A 23,549-nucleotide genomic window follows, 5' to 3' on the forward strand; every position below is an offset into this window, starting at 1 on the left:
TATTTTGCCTTTAACCTTTGAAATTAATTCAGTTTCCTGACCAATATTGTAAGAGTTTTCTGTGCTTTGAGGAGGTTTTCTTTTCAAAGTTGGATTGATATTTTCTATTTTGTATTTCAGTGCTGGGAAATAGACAGCAGGTAGCAACAAAGTGTTTCCTTGAAGAACGAAAGCCTTCAGACACTTTCATTCCGTCACATTTTCTAGTTGTAAGTGTGGCAGACTGAAGTATCCAGCAACCTATATGGCTGTTTTCTGGCATCTCTACAGGAGATCGAGGTGAAAGAATCAGTTATCTAAACATAAAAAGCCAAGGAACATAATGCCAAACGTGTTTTTTTCATAGGAAGTCATTGCTGGTGCAGTTTATAAATATGTGCAGACAATGATTCCCTTCTTTCTGGAAGATTTCTCTCTTCATCAAGTTGATTTGACCGGGGGGTTGGTCTATATAAGTTTGGGGGTGCAGGTGACTTGCTCCCTCTATTAGGGGGATACTGGGAGGCTTGTCCCCTCCTGCAAAAAAAAAATGTTTAAAGTTAGAATTTTCCCCATCGGTGTTTCAGGCATTCATTTTCAACATTTGTGATGTTCAGGGTTGTTCACTTTGACAATTAATAGTAAAACCCTGTTTTATCACTGCTGTTCTTTGCCAGCTGGTAGTGACTGCTGTCAGTCCCTATAGTGAGACCAGCTCTTAGCACTTAGGGGGTGCTCAACAAAAGTTTGTTAAGCAGCTGTGTGACATCAGAAAGGTGCTTAAAGAATTCACCTTTTTCATGTTTTTGGTGCATAATCACGGTGTTCCACACACTACATTTATTTTCTGTCTCCTGGTTTTTTACATGCTCAGATAATGGAATATAACATTTCTGCCCCTTACTTTCTCATATTCTTTAAAAGGACTATACCTTTTGTTACTGGTCCAAAATCTCTTCCTTGTCCAGCTCCCTCGTCTCCATTCAACCAATCCTAAAACATTCCTTCTCACCTCTAAATACTCACCCTCCTTTTCTCTCCTTTTACAGAGTTCTTTTCCAAATGTCATTTGTAGCTCTTTAGACAATGTTGCTATTAATTAATGATACTTTGTTTAAAATGTTATTTGTTGATCACTTGTATGCCTTTGTTTACTATGTTCTTTATGTAATGTTTTTTTCCAGAGCTTTTCTCCCCAGAAAAAAGTTTCATAGCTCCTTACATAATGCTGAAATTAATTAACAATACTCTGTTTAAATTTTATTTATTTATTGGTTAAAAAAAACTAGATATATAATATTGGTATCAGTTAATGATACTTTGTTTAAAATGTTGTTTATTTATTGATTACTTGCATACCTCTGTTTACTATGTTCTTTATGTAATGTTTGAATTTTTCTGGAGCTTGTCTCCCCAGACCTCCTGTGAAAAGTGTAGCTTTCTGCCCGGTTAGACTATCTGGCAATTAAATGCAGCAGTTGCCACAATGTTACTTCAGGGCTGACTCTGTCTGATGTAGACAGTACACAGACAATACATGGGGAGGTAAAGGTTACCTGGCATTAATGTTAATGTATGTATGTATATGAGTAGCAGGAAAGTTTTAGGCCCCTAGGTGGTGAGTGAATGTGCTTTGCATTGTCTCTTGTCAATGCAAGGGCATACAGAGCACACCTATGTCTACCTACAGGATCCCCCTCTGACTCCTCATCTGCCTGTGGCTGTGGTGACCTTGGCAATGGTGGTGGGATGTGTGCCCCTTCCCCTTGCTGATCCTGCTGAAGCTGTTTTCTCAGGATGACGTTGTGTAGTATGGCACATACTGTGAATATTTCAGTACATGTCTATGGATTGTACTGCAGTGCTCCCCAGACATATTTAGCCACTAGAACCATGACTTCAGCAGCTCAGACACATGCTCTATAACATTTCTGGTTTGAGCGTGTGCCTAATTATGTTGTTCTTCTGTGGATGTGTGTACATTTCTGATGGGTGTCATCAGCCATAGTTACAGTGCATATCCTGTATCTCACAGTAAATGACTCTGTGGGATATCTGCCCTAGCAAACATCTGGTACCGTTGGGAGGTATACCAGATATGTGAGTCATGGTAATTGTCAGGTTTGCCACCACACACGTTCAAGAGAATTTTGTTAAAACTAAAGATAAAGTAAATTATAATCTTACAAAAGCAGAATAGTCAGCATTACAGTGTATGAGTAAATGGAAAGATGTAGTGTTCAACCCACAAGACAAAGGTAATAAAATAGTAGTAATGTATTATACACAATATGTGAAAAAATGTTATGATAATTTAAATGATGTAAATGTTTATAAAATAGTTACCTTGTCAGAATATGAAAAAGCTTTGACTGATTTTCAAGATATGCTAAGTAGGAGCTAGAGATTTTTTTAGGCATTTTTATGCATTTTTTTAATTTAATCAAGAAATTTACCATCAGATAAAGGGGACAGCCATGGGGCAACTTTTGCCCCATGTATGCAAATCATTTTATGGGTTTATTTGAAGTAGAACATCTGTATAAATTAGATTTTGTTAAGAACCATGTGATTATGTTATTTTAGGTTTATTGATGACCTGAATTTTTTTTTTGTGTAAAGGTGGTCAAGAATTGTTAACAATGTTTGTACAAGAATTACAGCAAAATAGATTCAGTTTGCAGTTTGATGGTATACAATAGGGGAAGAGAGTTGTATTTTTAAATGTGGAGTCGGAAGGCCATGAGGGCAGCTGTGGTGGTGCTGCGGTTAGCGTTGCCGCCTCACAGCAAAAGGTTCCCTGGTTTGATCCTTGGCTGGGGTGCCTTCTGTGTGGAGTCTGCATGTCCTCCCTGTGGTCATGTGGATTTCCTCCAGGTGCTCTGGTTTCCTCCCACATCCCAAAGACATGCTGTAGGTGGATTGGACACTCTAAATTGGCCCTAGGTGTGAGTGTGTGCATGTGTGTGCCTTCTGTGGATTGGGCGCCGGGCTGGCAACTTGACACTGTAAAACTCCGCTACCAATCATGAGCAGACAGGTGATCCGCTGTGGCGACCCCTAACCAGGAAAAGCCGGAAGAAGAAGAAGAGTTGGAAGGCCATGAAAATGGCAGGATTAGTACTAAGGTACATAGGAAATTTGAAAATGGAAGTTATTTTTAGATGGCAGGAGTAGTCATCCCCCGTATTTAATAAAAATCACTCCCTTATAGTGAGTTATTGCTTATAAGTAGGCATTGTAATGATAGTGAAACTATGGAAAAATAATTGTTAAAATGTGGGATGTTTAAACAGAGAGGTTATAAGGGAAGCATTGAGTTTTGTTCCTATATATAATGTTTTACGGAAAAAGTTTTGGATATTATAAAGTTCTAGTGCGGCTTCTTGCTAAAAATAAGGATTTTGTTAATATCTTGTTGATAAGCTACTTATTTCTTTAAAAAGAGGTTAAGTATTAAACACATGATTGTCCATAGTTATTTTAATATACCTGGTTATTCTATTTAGGGAACCTGAAAGTATGAGTACATTGGCTTGTGTGAATTGTTCAGTTTGTAAATATATAGTTAAGACGTTTAGCAAAATTAATATTGTTGCATATAGACCTAGAGATATATTTTGCTGTAACACTGAGGGTATTATATATGCTTTAAGATGTTCATGTAACCTTTTTATGTGGGGGAGAGCAAAAGAGCTTTCAAATTAAGAATGCAGGGACACTTGAGAGATATAAGGAACAAGAAGCTTGAAATCCCATTGGCAGTACATTTTAATTTGTATCATGGAGGAAATTCTATTTGTTCAAGGGGTGCCATTTTAGAGAAAGTAAAAGTACAAAGCAATTTAGATTTAAAAAGTAAATTGTGTAAAGAAACTATGTTTATTTTAAAGTATGGAACACTGACACATGCTGGTTTGAATATAGATTGCAACTGCAAGTTGTTATAATATTATTGAATGATTGAATAGACTGGATGTTTTTAATTGAATCATTTTGTATTTTAATTGATGTGAATATTTAAGAGTGGGAATAATGGGTAATTATTGACTCCTCAAAGGCCAGTTGGCTGAGGAACTAGAGCTACAGTGTGTTTGAATAAAAGATTTGGAATTTTCTGGCTTTTGCAGTCGTTTATACATTCAAGATTTTTCTCTTGGCATGACTTGGCAGTTGATAGAGTGGTAGCCCTTTCTATTGATGTAGAGCCCACCCTGTTGCCCAGATGATGCCTTAATTTTTGCACGAGTGCAATCTATGACACCCAGTACTTCAGGGTAGTGCTCTACCCAGCAGAACTGTTGCATATTTCTGGCCCTCTCCTCAGAGCTACACGGAAAATATATGTGCACACTGGCATGTTGGAGCATAACATCCAGGAATTGGTGCAGGATCCTGGATGTTGGTGCCTGTGACACCCCGAGCATGTCCCCTGTTGGTTTCTGAAAGGTTCCTGTAGCTAAAATTCTAAGTACTACATATACCTGAGTTTTCACTGGGATGGGTTCCCCTCGGTTGGCTCTGGCTCTGAGTTGAGGGCGGCAGAGGTCACTGAGTTCCTGTAGTGTGTCCCTGTCCACCCTGTAGTGCTCTACAATTTCAACATCATATAGGTTGTGATAAGTTAAATGTGGCCTGAAAACTCTTCTCCTTCTTGGCCTCGGCCTGTTGGCAGCAGCAGCAGCATTGGCTTCAGCCTCGGGCACATACAAATGGATTAAAGCAGCAGCAGCCCCTGACATTCTGTCCATGTAGACTGTCCATGTCTGTACTCCAAAAATGTTTACATCTGCAGGAAAAAATAGCATGGAGTCTACATCAATGTTTTATAGCTCTTTGAATAGCTCCAACATTTAGATTGGTTGATTAGCATGCAGTTCAGTTGCTTATGCTGTAATTAGCATCTATGAAACACAGACAAAGACAGATGCAACCTATTAATCATCTACACCATTATAAAAAGGCAAACGTGTAGCTAGCCAAACTGATGTTGAGGAGAGTTGTATATGCTTGGAAGACTTCAAAAATGCCAGTTTGTCAGCTACATACTGCACATACTGGAATGTATTTAAGAATAGTGTGACACACAAGCTTTAACACTTTTATCTGTAAGCATTAGTTAGAAGTGTACTAATGGCATGGGCCTGTCAAGCCATTTCAGAGGTACACATAACTGATAACACATGAAAATGGAATGTTGTGTGATAAATATGTACAGATGTTTCAGGGATACATCCTTTTATAGCACTTTTAGCATTTCAAAGATGTTTAGTTAGCAAAATAAGTCATTTGCCTGTTCCTTTGTGGGGGGGGGGGGAGCAAAAATGAGTAACTATTATGGTACAAACAAGAACGGACTGCAAAGGTGGGTTACTGTTCTGGTACAAGCAAGAATGGACTGTTCTTTTGTGGAGAAGCAAAGGTGAGTTACTGATCTGGTACAAACAAGAACGGACTGTTCTTTTGGGGGGAGCAAAGGTGAGTTACTGTTCTGGTACAAACAAGAACGGACTGTTCTTTTGGGGAGAAGGAAAGGTGGGTTACTGTTCTGGTACAAACAAGAACGGACTGTTCTTTTGGGGAGAAGCAAAGGTGAGTTACTGTTCTGGTACAAACAAGAATGGACTGTTCTTTTGGGGAGAAGCAAAGCTGGATTACTATTCTGGTACAAACAAGAACGGACTGTTCTTTTGGGGGGAAGCAAAGGTGAGTTACTGTTCTGGTACAAACAAGAATGGACTGTTCTTTTGGGGAGAAGCAAAGGTGGATTACTATTCTGGTACAAACAAGAACGGACTGTTCTTTTGGGGGGAAGCAAAGGTGAGTTACTGTTCTGGTACAAACAAGAACAGACTGTTCTTTTGGGGAGAAGCAAAGGTGGGTTACTGTTCTGGCACAAACAAGAACGGACTTTTCTTTTGGGGAGAAGCAGAGGTGAGTTACTGTTCTGGTACAAACAAGAACGGACTGTTCTTTTGGGGGGAGCAAAGGTGAGTTACTGTTCTGGTACAAACAAGAACAGACTGTTCTTTTGGGGGGAAGCAAAGGTGAGTTCCTGTTCTGGTACAAACAAGAACGGATTGTTCTTTTGGGGAGAAGCAAAGGTGAGTTCCTGTTCTGGTACAAACAAGAACAGACTGTTCTTTTGGGGAGAAGCAAAGGTGAGTTACTGTTCTGGTACAAACAAGAATGGACTGTTCTTTTGGGGGAGAAGCAAAGGTGAGTTACTGTTCTGGTACAAACAAGAACGGACTTTTCTTTTGGGGAGAAGCAAAGGTGAGTTACTGTTCTGGTACAAACAAGAACAGACTGTTCTTTTGGAGGGAGCAAAGGTGAGTTACTGTTCTGGTACAAACAAGAACAGACGGTTCTTTTGGGGAAAAGCAAAGGTGAGTTCCTGTTCTGGTACAAACAAGAATGGGCTGTTCTTTTGGGGAGAAGCAAAGGTGAGTTCCTGTTCTGGTACAAACAAGAACGGACTGTTTTTTTGGGGGGAGCAAAGGTGAGTTACTGTTCTGGTACAAACAAGAACAGACTGTTCTTTTGGGGAGAAGCAAAGGTGAGTTCCTGTTCTGGTACAAACAAGAACAGACTGTTCTTTTGAGGGAGCAAAGGTGAGTTACTGTTCTGGTACAAACAAGAACAGACTGTTCTTTTGGGAGGAGCAAAGGTGGGTTAATGTTATGGTACAAACAAGAATGGACTGTTCTTTTGGGGAGAAGCAAAGGTGAGTTCCTGTTCTGGTACAAACAAGAGCGGACTGTTCTTTTGGGGGGAGCAAAGGTGGGTTCCTGTTCTGGTACAAACAAGGCTTTGTCGCTCTTCTTACTCTCCTTGTTTTCGTCCTGCCTCTTGTTATTGTTTCACATCTCTGGACTGTTTTATATTTCTCCGGTGGGTAATACTGACTGGTTAATTTTTCTGTTTTATCCGGTAACAATTATTTTGCAGTTATGTAATACGTATATGTATTATACTTCTGTTGTCTTTTAGGACACCTACAAATATGTCACTCAGGTGTGTCAATCCACAGAGACCCCCTTCACCAATGGGAAAAATCAAGTCATCACTGATGGCTTTCATCAACATGGTGCTTTTCTCTTGGAAAAGAGATGGGGAGCTATGGTACACCGTATGCAAACATGGCAATAAATCATGCAGAATATGAATGGTGTGGGTGGCCATGGCAGAACATATGAACAGGTACATCACAGATCCACTGACATGATCACTATTGCATGCAGGCGAGCAGCTGCAGTGGGCCATGACCAAATGGCTACCAGTGGAGGGCCTGCTAGGGAGTCCCCACTAACCACCAGTGAACAGTTTCTGGCCAATATAAGAGATCCAGACAGCTCCCAGGAGAGTACAGGATAGCATGTACTGGATGTGGGCATAACACCTTCTGAGACAGCAAGCACATCCCAGAAGGAGCTTCCAGGTAGGCTTTGTTATCTGATAGTAAAACAGTTGAAATGAATAAGTTAATTTATTGTCACATGTATTTTTTTTTTTGGGGGGGGACTGAAATTTGCTACAGTTATAAGCTTAGGTTGGAGTTGTCAGCCATTTTCTTGTTGACATTAACCGTAATGCACGTTTAAAGGGGAAGATGTATTACCCCCTGTGTTACTGTTACTTGTGATGATGCTGCCCTTCCCTCTTGCTTAACTTCTTCCAGGATTGTCTGGACTCCAGATGATTATCTCATCTGCAGAGGGTAGGGCAAACATATTTATGCCAGTACTGCTGAGCACTTTAAAGAAACATTGTAGTGTGTGATGTTGATCTCAGGTATGTTGTGTCTATTGCTGTAGTGTCTGTAATAACTGGCAGCACTGTTAGTTTGTTAGATATATTGTACTATAGTAGTGCAGGTATTAATGTATTACTGTGTTTTTTGCTTTTTATCACAGGTGATCTTGACAGTGGGAATGTGGGCCTTGTGCCACCTGATGTCAGTGTATCAAAGTGATGCACATTTGGGGGGTGCAGAGGTTGAATCTGACACTGAGGTTGACATACAGCCATCCACTGCATTTCCAATGGACACAGCCAGTAGGCCTATACCTACCCAGCCCAGTAAGCCCACAGATATTGAACAGGTGGATGGCAAGGACATTGATGAGGGAAGTGTGGCTACTGTGGCTTCAGTGCCTGTTGAGTCTGGCCATAGCCAAAGTGTGGATGAGGTGCCACACAGGAGGATTGATAGGGGGGCTCAGAGGGGGCCTGCTGTTTCTCCTCTAACTGGTGCAGCTGTCACTTCCTATGCTACTCAATGTATGTTTAGGGCCTTCATGGAGGCACAGGCACATTCCCATAGGTGCTCCAGACAAATGGTCAGGGTTGTGGATCTGGCACAGTCTGACATGCATGACTGCCTCCACCTTGTTGCTGATTCACTGGATCGGATGAATGGCACATTGGAATGAGGGGTGTCTGTGATGGACTGAGGGGTGTCTGTCATGAAACAAGCAATGTCTGTAATGAAACATCTGCTGGGAGGGGAACAGCATCTTCGTGGGCATAGGTCAGCCACATCATGTACTGTCAGCCAACAAGGTCATTCCCGATCACACTCGCATAGTGGCAGTACTTCCACCGCTCCATCATTGAGTGAGCTCATTCAGCAGACAACATTCACATTCAGGTAACAGCACTGCATTTGACCCTGGGTATGAAGGTCCCAGTGCAACTCCTGGCAGAGTCATTTCTCATGGTCGGTTACTACAATGATGAACTGTTGCCTCTACCATGCATGGCTAACACCTGTCAGACAGACCAAGTGATGATAACTGTGTCATATCCCTGTTTCATATCTTTTGGATTTAGGAATATGTAAGCTTTATGTCTGATGCTCAGGGTGCATAGCTGACTTAGTGCTTAGTACATCTGCATTTGTGTTGTTGAACTGCTCACTGTATCTTTGACTTAAATTAGCCTTGGAAAGTTAGACAGTTGATAGCATTAAAATTTCACAACTGTACAGTGAGTGCTCTTGTATGGGGTATGAAGTCAAAAAGTGCAATGTGTATCATTATTTTCTAACTTCTCTTTTAATGATTTTCCAGGACAAATGTGTGGTGCACATCATAAGTCACGCATCATATTCAGATCTTAGGACTGTATGACAGCACTGTAGTCAAACCTCATCAGAAGAGTAATACAGTATAATACTCTCTTTTGCATGTCCTGTACCTCACCAGACACATGCAGCAGCTGGAAAGACCACAGGGCTTTCTCAGTAAGATAACACAAGTCCTAAAAACCATGCCATGATGTATGTGGATATATTAAAAGTCATGTCACTATATTCTGTCTTGTATAGGATGAGGTGGCTTCCAGGCCAGTGTCTGACCATGCCCTGGTAGGATGGCTGCATACCAAAACATCTGATATAGCTGATGATATCAGCAGTATCTGTGAGAATATGGTAATAAGAGTGTCCACATGCTGTGGTAAAAGGCTATCTGTAATGTCAAGCAAGAGCACACACACACACACACACACACACACACACACACACACACACACACACACACACACACACACACACACACACACACACACACACACACACAGTTGACTGCAGTGAGAATTGAATCCCTACCTAAGTACACAGACTATAGAGCACAGCACTTAAAGCAAGCACCATGGCACACGTCTGACTTATGCAAGACTGCAACTGAACTTATGGTACATGACATCAGCAGGATGTGTGAGACAAGATGTTGGCAGGCCTTCATAGGCTCATAGCTTCATAGGTTCATATGAGGCTACTACAAAAATGGCCCTAGGTTCATAGGATGTTACTGGGCTAATGGTCCTAGGACCTTTTCAAGCCTAGTGAAGTTCTACCATTGCTCCCTTATACACCAAGATATGTAATCCATATTTGTGAATCCATGATCAGCACTGGTTGCCCCTGTCTAAGAGTAACATAGGTGAAACCCCTGGGTTAATTTTACAATGTCCCATCCGATTGTCCAAGTTACACTTAAATAGGGTTATTAATGAGCTCAGTGTCATGTGAATTGCGAGTTTGTACCATAGCAATGGTAATCTCTGACAGTATTATCTGTCTCTCCAGCATGCCCTATTGATGTTGCAGCCTAGATTAAGGTTCCTACAGTGAGCGAGTCTTGTCCCTTTTGATTTGCGGAGGTGTAACATTTCCATTAAAAGCAGGGTTTGAGAGTGCTGTAGGTCAGACACAACTCACCTCTCAGCAGACTGTATGATACAGAGTACAGTGACAGGGCCTCCAGTCTGTCCATGTAGGTTATGTGTTGAAGTCCCTGGATTTTCTTGGTGTGAGAAACCTCTTATGTCTCTCCAGCTGCTGCAGTTGTCTGGTGAGGTACATGCAAAAGGGAGTACATGAAAAATGGAGTACTGTACTCTATTATTGGTCTTATGAGGGACAAATACAGTGAATTGATAACATCCCTAGTCTTGGATGTAATGCCCTTACTTATGAGGTGTGCAGTGTACAAAGTCTACTGTGGACACATGATGATCAAAGTTGATGTTGCTATCAACCTGCATTCTCAAATCTTTTACCATTGTGTTGGAACTTAGGGGGTATTATTAACAGTGTACCTGTAATTTGTAGGTATTTCACCTTTGCTGAAAGGGATAATAGTGTATGTTTTTTGAGTTAAGTTTAAGTCTGTTTCTTTGGCAACAATCATTTATGTATGTAAGCCCATTTTATACTATGTTGACATCGTTTGGGGATTCAGTGATTGCACACAGTTTGCAGTTGTCAGCATACTTGGTGAGCCTCAGACCATCTGTTATTGGCTGAATTTCTGAGAAATAGATTCCAAACAGTTGGGGGCACAGCACAGACCCTGTGGAACACCACTGGTAACAGGTCTTCTAGTAGAGGTGGAATCTCCAAGTATGACTGTATGCATTCTGTTGGTGAGCCAGTTGGCTACCCATCTAATGATATATGGATTTACCCCATTTGGATGAATTTCTCACAGATGCCTGAATGGGGGATAGTGTCAAAGTCCTTGTCCAAGTCGAGATAGGCAATATGTACTGATTTGCCTTCATCCAGGGCTTTGTTGATACTCTTGAAGAATTCCACTAGGTTTAACAGGTATGATCTCCCCTTACCGAAGCCAAACTGAGTCAGGTCAAGAGTTTTAAGGTCACCAATGTCCTTGTTGATTAGGTCCAAGGTACAGTATGACTGGTACCATCCACTATGAATTCAGTACAAAGCTGGCCCTTCTCTTTTACATTATAGACATAGGTAAAGAATGCCTTGTTATCATCCCTAGCTATGGACACTAATTTAGTTTTGCAATTAGCTTTAGAAGACTTTATAAAGATGTCTAATTTACTTGCTCAAGCTATGGAGGGTGTTCTTCTCTTGAGACTGTTCCCTCTAATTCCTGAACATCATTTCTTTCTCATGTTGTATAATCTATTTATGCTACCTGTCTACCAGGGCAGCTTGCTTTCTGTGAGCAAGTTTAGATTTGTTCAGGTATGGCTAAGTCTATACACTTGTAAAGCTGTTTGTACAAGGCATTTGTGTACACCTCCATATTGGCAGTGGTGGCAGAAAGCTTGAAACTATGCATGCCATTGTTTGGACTTTTCAATCTTTTGGATCCTGGGTGTGGGTGTGTGTGTGTGTGTGTGTGTGTGTGGGGGGGGGGGGTCACGTACGATTGTTAAATTGAACATGGCTGATTTATGGTCAGACCTTACCAGGGAGCGTCTGACATGTGGAGGAGGTGCAGTGATCTCCCATGTGTGTGAGTACTAGGTCAAGGACATTTCACCTCCTTGTGGGCTTGTGAACTAACTGTTCCAGAACACTTGTGTTTACAAAGTGCAGGACCCTTAAGGCGAGCATATTTGAACTCATATATGTATCCCAATCAATGGAAGGATAGTTACAAATCACCCATGCCTAGGGTGTTTGACTGTATTATGAGTGACTCAAGTGTATCCAGGAAGACACTGAGTGGTTTTCATGGTTCATGCTGGTGGACCTGTAGCTAACAATGACATGGAATGGGGGGTCTTTCCTACAGTTAGTTGGACTTGTGATGGATACAACTCCTCCTTTGTTTCTTTCACCAGTCATTTTTGTGGCCTGAACTTGTGGAAAGCATTATAACCTTTCATGGCTGGAGTACTCTCTGTGGCCCTAAACCATGTCTCTGTGACTGCACGAATATCGACATCTTCCCAAATAAGAAGTACCGCCATTCAGGATGAATGTAGAATGCTGCTTAGGGCTACAGACATATGGACAGATAATCTGACAGCTCAGTCATGTCTCTCTTCATATAGTCCAGTGAGGTATGTTTCCAGTCATTAACTTCAACATGGAGTACGACAGAGGTGTAACTCTGCTTGTTGTTGAGAGACTTGAGTGCATGCATAACTTTGACAGGCAGTTGACCATGAATTTCTCCTTGTACAGCCCAGTGAGGGGGACACCTGTGCGTCTCACTAGGAATTTGCCTATGAACAAGACATTGGTTTTCAGGTGTTTTGCCTTAAGGGCTTAACTCATTAACCCCGAGTACCGTCCTGTGGTGTCTTTGTACTTAAATCGCTGTGTGCTATGAGATGATAGGAATTGCATTATGTTATCCCTGAGTGCCTTCCACAAGCATGAGTAAGTTTACAGCCCTAATTTAAAGCTATTGTTGAAAAATAAATTGAAAAAGTAACAACGTTTTCGGTTGGTTTCAGAGTGTAGTTACCTGATGGTCATATTGGACTTTTCTGAGAAAATTGGCTTGGCATACAGTCTGTCTTTTCTTCTGATTAAATCAAAACCGATTCTGTCTGTGTTTCATGAAGCAAGTGGTGGCAGCCAATCAGACTCTTGCAATCCAAGCCACAACTTGCATAACACCTCTACCTCCAGTTCTAAGTTTGCAGAATTTAACTATTTATTTTCTGTTCCAATCAGTTCACCAGAGAGGAGAGTACGACCACAGTCACACCGAAACTCAAACAGTTACAATGGAGATCTGTTACAATAACTGACTTCAACCAAGGGCCAGTTTCATATTTGTCTGCCAAGGTCAAGTCAGTCAGTATTCGAGCATACAGAATTGGGTTTTGATATACTCTGTAAGTAAAATTCCATTCTTAGTTGATTGTTTGATCACCTGCTGTTTGGCGGTGGGGGCAGTTAAGCTATTTTCAAGCGTTACTCCACTCTTGCTGAGTCCCTTTCCTCCCTCCCTGTGATTTCTTGTGTATATTACCCTTATTGTAGGCCTCCATGTCATTTATTACCCTTATTGTAGGCCTCCATGTCATTTATTACCCTTATTGTAGGCCTCCATGTCATTTATTAGCCTTATTGTAGGCCTCCATGTCATTTATTACCCTTATTGTAGGCCTCCATGTCATTTATTACCCTTATTGTAGGCCTCCATGTCATTTATTAGCCTTATTGTAGGCCTCCATGTCATTTATTACCCTTATTGTAGGCCTCCATGTCATTTAGAGAACGCCACATATATCCTTTCAAACCTTCTGTATCATAATGTTTAAAGATGAAAAGGGCTGCTCATTTATGATGTCTCTGGTACTCCATTGGGTATTATCTTTTAAGTCAAACACAACACTGTCTGTTTGTTTCTATTCTTGCAACCTGGAAGATAGAGATAATTTTCATCCTTCCTCTCCTTCCTTGAGGCTGACACTCTCCACTAAAATAAATAACAAGTTACATGGTAAGTTAAGTATTATGTATGTATGTGTGTGTTTATGTGTTTGTCTACGTGTAAGTGAATGTGTGCATGAAAGCAGAGTGTGTGTGTATATGTGTGTGTGTGTGTGTGTGTGTGTGTGTGTGTGTGTGTGTGTGTGTGTGTGTGTGTGTGTGTGTGTGTGTGTATGTGTGTGCGCATGTGTGTGAGAGTGAGTGAACAGTGAGATAGATCGAGCCATTATTTTACAATCCCTAAGCAGAGCTTTTACTGTTTAGTGAGTGTAAAATAAAAGTCAAGAAAACCATAAAAAGTGTGTGTGTGTGTGTGTGTGTGTGTGTGTGTGTGTGTGTGTGTGTGTGTGTGCATGTGCGTGAGTGAATGCATGCAGGAAAGTAGAGGCTGTGTGTGTGTGTGTGTGTGTGTGTGTGTGTGTGTGTGTGTGTGTGTGTGTGTGTGTGTGTGTGTGTGTGTATGTGTGTGTGTGTGTGTGTGTGTGAGAGACATTTCGAGAGAATGAGTGAGAGCAATCTTTTTTGAGTGAATGTGTGCATGAAAGCAAAAGAGTCTGTGTGTGTGTGTGTGTGTGTGTGTGTGTGTGTGTGTGTGTGTGTGTGTGTGTGTGTGTGTGTGTGTGTGACAGAGAGAGAGTGAAAAGAGAGAGTGATCCCTCGCAGTAGCAGCAGCAGCACTGAGGTTTGCGTACCTCTCGACCACACCACTCAACTTGTGCAATAAATCTGGACACAGGCAAATAATAGGGACAGATTTTTAAATATTGGCATATGTAGTGACTACAGTCCTCAGTGACATGCCAAAAAACATACATTTTGAGAAACAGGCCAAAAATATAAGACAAAATTCTGGACAGTTAAGAGGAATGGTCACACATCTTAATATAAGACTCTTGATGTGAAGGCTTTAGTGGGGACTGATTCTTATTTCACAACTCCCTGGTACTTCATACTGTAGTTAAATGCTTCAACTTTATCTGAACCAGTAACTCTTCATTACAGTGCTACAGTGCACCCTTTTTTAATGGTGCAATGTTCAACTTGTTTAAAGAACATAGTACATATTCTAAAATGTTTGAGCCATTTCTTAGAAGGCCTACCTGTTTATAGAACCGTGATGTTTCACTCCTAGCAGAAGGTCCTAATGCCTAACCAGGCTACTCCTGCCTCTTGTCAGCTCACTGTCCTGTGAATATGCTGAGAGTGTTACCATTTTGTCTGAAAGAGTCCTGTACCTCATGAGGCCATGTTACATTGAATTATGTTGCCTAATCATTTACCTTTTTACCAGCAGCATTTCAGTTGCATTACCATCTAGCAAAATCTGATTGCTAGGCATGTGAAATTTCATTCCTTAAAAAAGAAATCAGGTATCTAATGAACAGAATGAGAAAAACAGTGGTTTAATTAAGTGCTTTTCGTTTGTGCAATGTACAAACTTCTTCAGATAAATACATGTAAACGAGCAATGTTTTTAAAAAAGGAAGAACACAAACCATGTGAGCCCAAGTAATCAATCAAGATTACGAAACCTCAGGAAACACTCCCTCAGCAATAAAATTACTAATTAACAACAACACTCATTTCCCTGTACATATATTGATGAGTCAACTACATCATACTCATGATAGAGCTCTAAGTATTGGCAAACTGAAAAAAAGATTAGTATAACAAATTAGAAACTAATAAAGTCAACTATACAATATTAATATATGTGTATTATTAAATACTAGAAAGTATGTGTACATGTATTATTAGAGACTAGTCAAAAGTAGAGCCACCTTAAGATTTTTTTCATCCCTGAAATATGTTAAAGGATGTAGAGGATATTAGTTATTTCCCTAGGCTTTTAAGTTTAAGCAAGCAAGCTATTGAATAAGCATCATTTATACCTGAGTAGTTATAAGCATTCAGGTATATCTGCCAATACAATTCCAGTTCTTCAAGTTTTAAGGGACATATGTGGGGTTATGTGTTGTGCACTTCGTCTGTTGAGGAGGTGAAGTGTGTGGTTTATTGTTACCTGGGAGAGAGAGAGAGAGAGAGAGAGCATTTATTTTAGATTCATTGTATGGTTGCATCTCTCACATGTATACATAAAGCAATTGAAGTCTAGCTTTTTAACAACACAAGTACCCAAATTAAGCATATTTAGATGGTCATTGTTAGCAGAGCAATTTTTTGAGCAGCAGCAATTGGGTCTGTCTCTGAGGGACACAGGTGCCAGCCCAGAGGAGACTTTACAATCACCCAACCAAAAGTGAAGGCTGCACTTGAACAGGGTCATTGAGGAGCACTGCTTCACATGCAGTGAGAGCCTATAACAGAGGAGTGTGAGTCACTGTGGGTATATCTGTCTCCCCTGAATGTTCGGTGCATGTCACAGGCTAGGTTGAAAAACTTGGCTGAAGTTATTCCTGTCACATTTGGTTGCAGATGCCCAGCATTTCCAGAAGGGCTGGGTCAGAGACTTATCTATTGGTCAGGCATAGGTCACCTCTCAGCAGCTTTCAGGAAAGTGAGTACAGTGACAGGTCTTGTCTTTCCATGTATGTGATGTTTGGAGGACCTGCATTCTGCCGGCTACAAACCTCTATTTTTTCTCCAATTGCTGCAATTGTCTGGTGAGGTACAGGCAGAAGGGAGCCTTGTACTCAATTAGTGGTCTGATAAGGGGGCAGTACAACAGAGCTATTACCTCCCTGGTCTTGGATGTAATGCTCATATGTATGATGTGTGCAATGCAGAATTTGTGTCTCATCACTATGGACACATAGTAATGAAAGTGTAGATTGCTATGAACATGTGTTTATATGTCTCATAACACTGTTTTGAGCTGGGAGGGGTGCTATGTACAACATAATTAGCAGGGGTACTCATTGCCAAAGGGGACAATGAGGCATTGTTGCTGTAAGGTTCAGTCTGTGAGTTTGGCACCAATCATTTGTCTATGTCAGCCCCTTCTGTAATATGTTACCATCACTGGGGCAGTCTATATGACTAGGTCCAACAAAAGAGGTTTGACTACAGTGCTGTCATACAATTCTAAGCTCTAAATGTGATGACGTGACTTAGGATGTGCACAATATGGGCTTTCAATACCAGTGTGGACATTGGGTGGTCAAAGTTCAGATTGCTCTGTAAATGTGCTCCCAGTTCTTGCCTCACTGGGTTTCTGCATAGCAGAACTGTTGTCAATGCTGTGATTAACGTGGAACTAGACTTTTCAGATGGACAGCCTTAGAAACACACATTTCTCCATTTATTTGTAGATCATGTGCCTTGTCCCTATTCAGTTGTGTGTGTTAGCTCCTTCTGTACTATGTTATCATCACTGGTGGACTCTGTGTTAGCCCCTCCTGTATATGTTATCATCACCGGTGGACTCAATGATTCCACACAATATGCAAGAATCAGCAAACATGGTAAGCCAAAGGCCATATACTTTAACCTGAACTGTTATGAAATACAGTTAAAACAGTGAAAGGCCAAGCACAGATCCATGGGGTTTGCCAGTAATGACAGCTATGCTGGTACAGGTTGGTTCACCAACTTTCACATGATGTGTTCTGTCAGTGAACCAGTTGTTTACCCATCAACTGATGTAAGATTTAATCCCCAGCATGGGGGTTTTCTTAAAGATAAGTATATGTGTGATTATGTCCAAACTCCAGGCCAGATCACAATAGACAGTATGCAATGTCTTACCTTCATCCAGGCCTATCACATGGAATCAGTGTGCTGTGAAAGTATCACAGATCACCTGTGGCATAACCCATCCCATATACCTTCCTGATATGGTTGAATACACAGTTCAACACACCCTCCACATGGCCTATGTTGGGCAACATGCATCCACCTGAGACTGTCCTTGACTGTGAGGGACACCAACATGTCATCATGGACCTCCTCTGCATGTACACTAGTAATACTCCAGGTGTGTGCAGCAGACCTGTGTGAGTTGTTACTGCTACATCAGGTTTGTTACATCTGTTAGATGTCCTCAAAGAGGTCATCAAGGGCATGCAGGGTGATAATAGTATCATCTTGTGGAACTTGACTAGGTCAAGGCATTGGATACAAACTCACACTGTTCAATCAACACTGTCATATGTGGCCATAAACAGCTATATCACCAAATGGGTAGACCAGTATATGATATACTTGGCATCTCACTATGTTGAAATGCGTGACATGATATATATCTCAGGTCCAGTGATCAGGTCAGTATATCAGGGGGTGTCTGCTAGGCCCTTTCCTGCCCATTAGTTCAGTGATGGACATCACAAATGACATACACATGCTGTGTCCAAACAGCTGCCTGAAGGACTACAGCTTGTGGGCAATCATTGACTCCAACTGTGATATTAGTATAATGCAGACAGTATCAACACATACCAGAGACTGCTGCCACAGCCATGACAACACTTGCATTGAGAAGACACGTGGAAGGATTTGTTGAAGCAGGAAACAGACACACCACCCAAGTATAATGTAGACATCACACCCTGTAATAAGACCAATAGGTATATGACCTGTGTCCTGGGGTAGAGGGTAAGGGGTACATCCACCAGCTTGATGTCACACTGCTGACCACTCCCTTGAATGCAAAACAAGCACTCGATATGTGAAGGACATGCACATCAGAGGGCAAAATAACTTCAAAGTTCCCAACCTTCATCATACCAATAACTATGCACAATGCACCCTTCTTCATGTACCTCCCTACACACCTTCCAGTGATGTGTAACTGAAGAGTACCACCTTTGTCACAGTGCGGTGTCACACAGCATATGGACCATACCTAGGTATTCTTTCTGGGGAATATACATGACTGTTTGCTGGTGCAGAACAACAATAGGTTCATAGGTGTTTAATAGGCTAACAACCAGAAGGCACTTTTTAAGCCTAGCCACGTATCCCAAATCTCCAACAAGTTCTGATACCCTTGATAGGTGTAAGCAAGGGCTTGGGAGATCAAACATTTACAAGCAGAGGCCTGGAAGCTGAACCATTTACAGGCTACCTGTGTCCATTAGAGACATAGAACCAAAACCAGGGATGAATTTCCTGTTCCCCATCCAATTGTCCAAGTTGTGTTTGAATTGGGTTAAGGAGGAACTCTGCTTCACATGGATGGGGAGCCTGTTCCAGAGAGGGGCTAGTCTCTGGGATACATACCTGTCTGTCCAGCAAGTCCTATTTATATCATAGATAAGGTTTAAGTCTTTAGAACAGGTAATTCTGGTGCTGTTTGTTTGGTAGATATGCAGGAGGTCGATCAGATGGGGTCTGACAATGCCTTGTATGCCAGACATATATCTCCCCTCAAAACCTTACAGGAGACAGAATACAGGGATAGCACCTTGAGGTGGTCTGCATAGGACATATTACTTATGCCCTCTATTCTTTTAGTGAGGAACCTCTGTGGACATTCCAGTTGTTGGATATGTCTGTTAGGTACATACCAAAGGGGAAACTTTACTCAATGATAGGTCTGATGAATGATGAATACATTGGAACAATGACTTCCTTGGACCTAGATGTCATACCTTTGTTTATAAGTTGCACAGCATAGATTGCTTTCCTCACTACTGTAGAGACGTGATGGTCAAAGGCTAGATTACTATCTATGTGTGTCCCTAAATGCCTGACTACTGGGTCAGCTCTAACGGGTGTGTTGTTAATATGATAGTTACCAAGCATGGATAAATTCCTGATGGATAGTATTATGCATTTCTTGTCATTTAGTTTTAGTCAATAGCTCTGACACCAGTTGTTTGTCTGTGTCAGTCCCTTCTGGAGAAAATTTCTGTCAGTGGGTGATTCAATGACAGCTAATTTGCAATCATCTGCAAATGTAGTCATCCAAAGACCATTGACATTGGCCTTGACTTCAGAGACGTAAGTGCCAAAAAGGAGTGATCCAAGGACAGATCCCTGGGGGACTCCACTTGTGAATGACCTCTTTGTAGAGGTGGACTCCCCAATTCTAACTTCCTGGGTCCTATGTGTGAGGCAGTTGGCTATCCACTGGGTGATATACTGGTTTGTACCTAACCTTTTGAGTTTGTCAACAATGCCTGAGTGAGGTATTGTGTCAAATGCCTTGGCCAGGTAAAGGTAGGCAGTGTGAACCATTTTTCCTTCATCCATCACTTTGGTGATATTCTCAAAGAAGTTCACCAGGTTGAGTAGGCATGTCATGACCTTGAGAAAACCAAACTGGGTTGGGTCCAGTGTCTGGAGGCTTACTATCTCTCTATTGATCATCTCCATGATAATTCTTTCCATGGCTTTACATATAAGACTAGTGAGACTTATGGGTCTGTAGTTTCCAGGGCCTGTAGATGGCCCGCCTTTGTGCAGAGTGATGACCGTTGCTGTTCTCCATTCATGAGGCACAAAGCCTGTTTGGAGGCTACAGTTAAATAGGAATTCAAGAGACCCTGATAGGTCATGTTTCATGCTATTTAGAAGGCATCCTGGGATATTGTCTGGGCCTGTAGACACAGTGTTCTTGGCCTTAAAGAGTTTTTACACCCGATGCATGTGTGTGCTACCTGTTCAGCTTATGCACACTGTGCATACATAGGTGTTTGACAACATTAATGGCATGTATATCATTGTGACAGTGTGGATTGTGCCATACATATATGCTATGCACACAAGGCATGTAGCCTGTATTGACCATACTGTCAAATACAGGTATAGCAGTGTCCCTCCGAACACTTCCTGCAGGCATTGCAGTACCAGGACAGTGTGCATGGTTACCCTCATAGTGTGGATATATCATAATAGTTGTCAAATGTGTGTGTGTGTGTGTGTGTGTGTGTGTGTGTGTGTGTGTGTGTGTGTGTGTGTGTGTGTGTGTGTGTGTGTGTGTGTGTGTGTGTGTGTGTGTGTGTGTGTGTGCAGGCTCATCTGTTATCACTCCACATCACACACACACACACACACACACACATATATATATATATATATATATATATATATATGTCACAGGCATGGGATTAGTAGTGGTGTTATTCTGATATTGTCCATGATTGTGGTTGGTTCTTGTAATGCTTGCCATGATCCTATACCTGTGGTCACCTTGCTGGGGACCACTGCTGAGAGTACACTCATATTCAGGCATAACAGTTTGCACCCAATAAGCACCCTACCTGAATTGTATGTCAGACCCATGAAAGATGTCCTCTGCATTATTCATGTAAGGATGTTTATCTCATACACACATCCTCCCGATTGTTATGTCACCTTGTGTGACAGTCACAGACAACACATTTTCACTGTACAGCTTGTACCATATATATATATATGTTTGGTGTTGCTGCTACAACCATCTTACATTGACATGCCCTCCTCTGCTGTACATGCAGGAGTTTCACCTGTCCTCTTTCTCTGTGTTCATTCCTACAATTCATCTGTGTGTCCCTATTCAATGCACACACGTCCCCTGAGTAATCATTTAACATGGCACTCCCATGTCCTGTTACAGATCATTAACACAGCGTTAGTATAGAATGCCAGGAATGGGATATCACAATACTCTGCACTGTAGGTACACTGTCCTGTACTGTGTTTGGACCATATACTTCACATTCAAACCTCTCAACTGTCCAGATATTCCCAACATGTCCAGATGATTTCCTTAACAAATATGTGGCTTCCTGTCATATCACTGGGATGATCTCAGGACTGATGTGACTCAGTATTACATACATTTGAGTGTATACCTCTCAAGTGTCCTGATCTGTGCAGAATGTCTAGCTTTTGTCTCATTTTTCTGATCTTTTTTTCATAACTTTTATTTCCTGACAAATCATTGGATGGTCATTGGAGAGTGCAGTCAGAAACTGATGACTGACATTTGAGTTTCAAACTTCATGCTGTTCAGAAAGTTCATGCTAATGTACAGCCTATATAGTCTATCAGCTTCCTAAGTTTGTCAATGCAATATTAAAAACCTATTCCTGTTTCTGTCCCTTTATCCCTCCATTTATTATGGCTTTGTCACTCTAAGAGGTTGTGAGCATTACATTCTAACACATTTCTATGTGTCATCTGTGCCAAATATGTCCGTACTGCTGGTTATTTGCCCTGTTATTAAGTTGGCCTCTGTGCAGATGTGTTGCATTAACACAATGACATATATCTGTAAACCCTTGGTGATCACTGTGGCATTGTGAGCAAATTCACACACTGTAGGTGCTCTTCCTTACATGGAATTGCTATCTGCAATCGCTGACAAAGTTTCACTAAATGTAAACTCCTGGTGATCATTGTGGCATTTTGCACAGATCTGGGCACCATAGATGCTCTCCTTTACATGAATTGCTATTCATATTCACTTATAAGGTTAGTGGCCAGCAATACTGTTGCAAACCACAAAACATAGCTTACATGCATCATTAATATGTATTGCACATTGTTGTGCTCTGCTCACCATCATGCAAACATGTAAACTCTGTGTAGGCTCTGCAGGAAGCCTACAAAGAGTTTATTGAATCCCAGGGCATATTTTTCTTTCAAGAAACAGAAAATTGAATTATTCCCACCACAATGAAACATACACCTGTTCTAAAATTGAATAAAGACCCTTCTCTTTGATTGTTATATAGACATATCTTGTTGCTAAATATACATTATAACATTTTTGTTTCTATTCTTGTAACTAGATTAAAACATTTTTCCTGACATAATAAATGAAGTCCAAATAGTTTTTCTTTATAACAAAAAGGCAAACCCAGGATAATATTAAAAGAATACTATCTCTTTTAGATATTGTAAGTTATAATAAATGGATGTATCTTTTATCAGTTTGGATAGTCAGAAAGCATTTGATTCAGCCAACTGAGAATATTAATTTAAAGGATTAGATGTATTTGGTCCCCATAATGACATTATAATACTAATTAAAAATTTATATCTAGGGAACAAAGCTGTAGATTTGAGGAAACATTTGAGGATGCCACATGTACCCAAGCTGAAGGAATATTTGAAATCTGTTGTCAAACCTCCTTCCACTATTTAGCACATGTACCACTTCAAATACCTCTAAACAAGAAGAAATGTAGTCAGTGCAGTTTTCTGTGTTTTGCCTACAATGTACAAGGCATACAAGTTTATGTTTGGATTACATAAATTAAAAAATATTCACCTGCTCTTGGTTGAACTGACGCAAGACAGTGGATGGTTGGCATCATCCTTTACAATGATAATATTATCCTGGAAGACAGAAATAAAAGTAAATTATTTAATAAACATGATCTATGCCAACTGCCTGATGATACATATTTAACAACAAAATCACAGTCCTCATCCAGTTTTAAAATACTTTAGATACATTACCAAGGGTACTGATTTACGGTTCAGAAAAAAAACTAAATTCTATTTTCATGAGATGAGATTTGTGATTGCAAAGTGCAATTTCTGGTCACTACTATGATTTAATTACAATTTTCTAGTGAATCTATAGACATACAAAATTAAAACAAATTCCATGCACAGAACATCCAATAAAGCAAGCTAACAGTATGATAATTAATGCAAACAAATGTCAAATTCAATGAAAATTGCACAATCTTCTAATACTAAGAATCAGTATTGATGGTTTACTGATAGTTTTTTTCTACAAAATAGAAAATCGTTGTCTCTGTGCATAGTTTTAAGCAAGTGGCACATAAAAGAAAACGTAGTATTAATCCATATTACTTTTATTCAAAGCCGCAGAAAAGAAAAAAAAAGACAATATAAATTGTCACTGTCATGAAATACATGCTACAATTTATTTAGATCCATAGTACATTACTTAGATGGAAAAGTAAACAGAAAGAAAAGGTGA

General features: G+C 40.7%; 1 protein-coding gene across 1 annotated transcript in view; it reads right to left on the bottom strand.

The window, feature by feature from the left end:
- NMNAT2 (nicotinamide nucleotide adenylyltransferase 2) overlaps positions 1–23,549 on the bottom strand; it is a 1,202,096-nt gene that overhangs the window by 29,132 nt on the left and 1,149,415 nt on the right. The window contains exon 10 of the mRNA XM_044085265.1: positions 22,866–22,933. Within this exon, the coding sequence (XP_043941200.1) occupies positions 22,866–22,933 (68 nt within the window). The remainder of the gene's footprint in view (positions 1–22,865; positions 22,934–23,549) is intronic.

The sequence above is a fragment of the Protopterus annectens genome, chromosome 10.part0 (genome assembly GCF_019279795.1).
Source record: "Protopterus annectens isolate FY-2018-M chromosome 10.part0, PAN1.0, whole genome shotgun sequence".
Classification (NCBI taxonomy): domain Eukaryota; kingdom Metazoa; phylum Chordata; order Ceratodontiformes; family Protopteridae; genus Protopterus; species Protopterus annectens.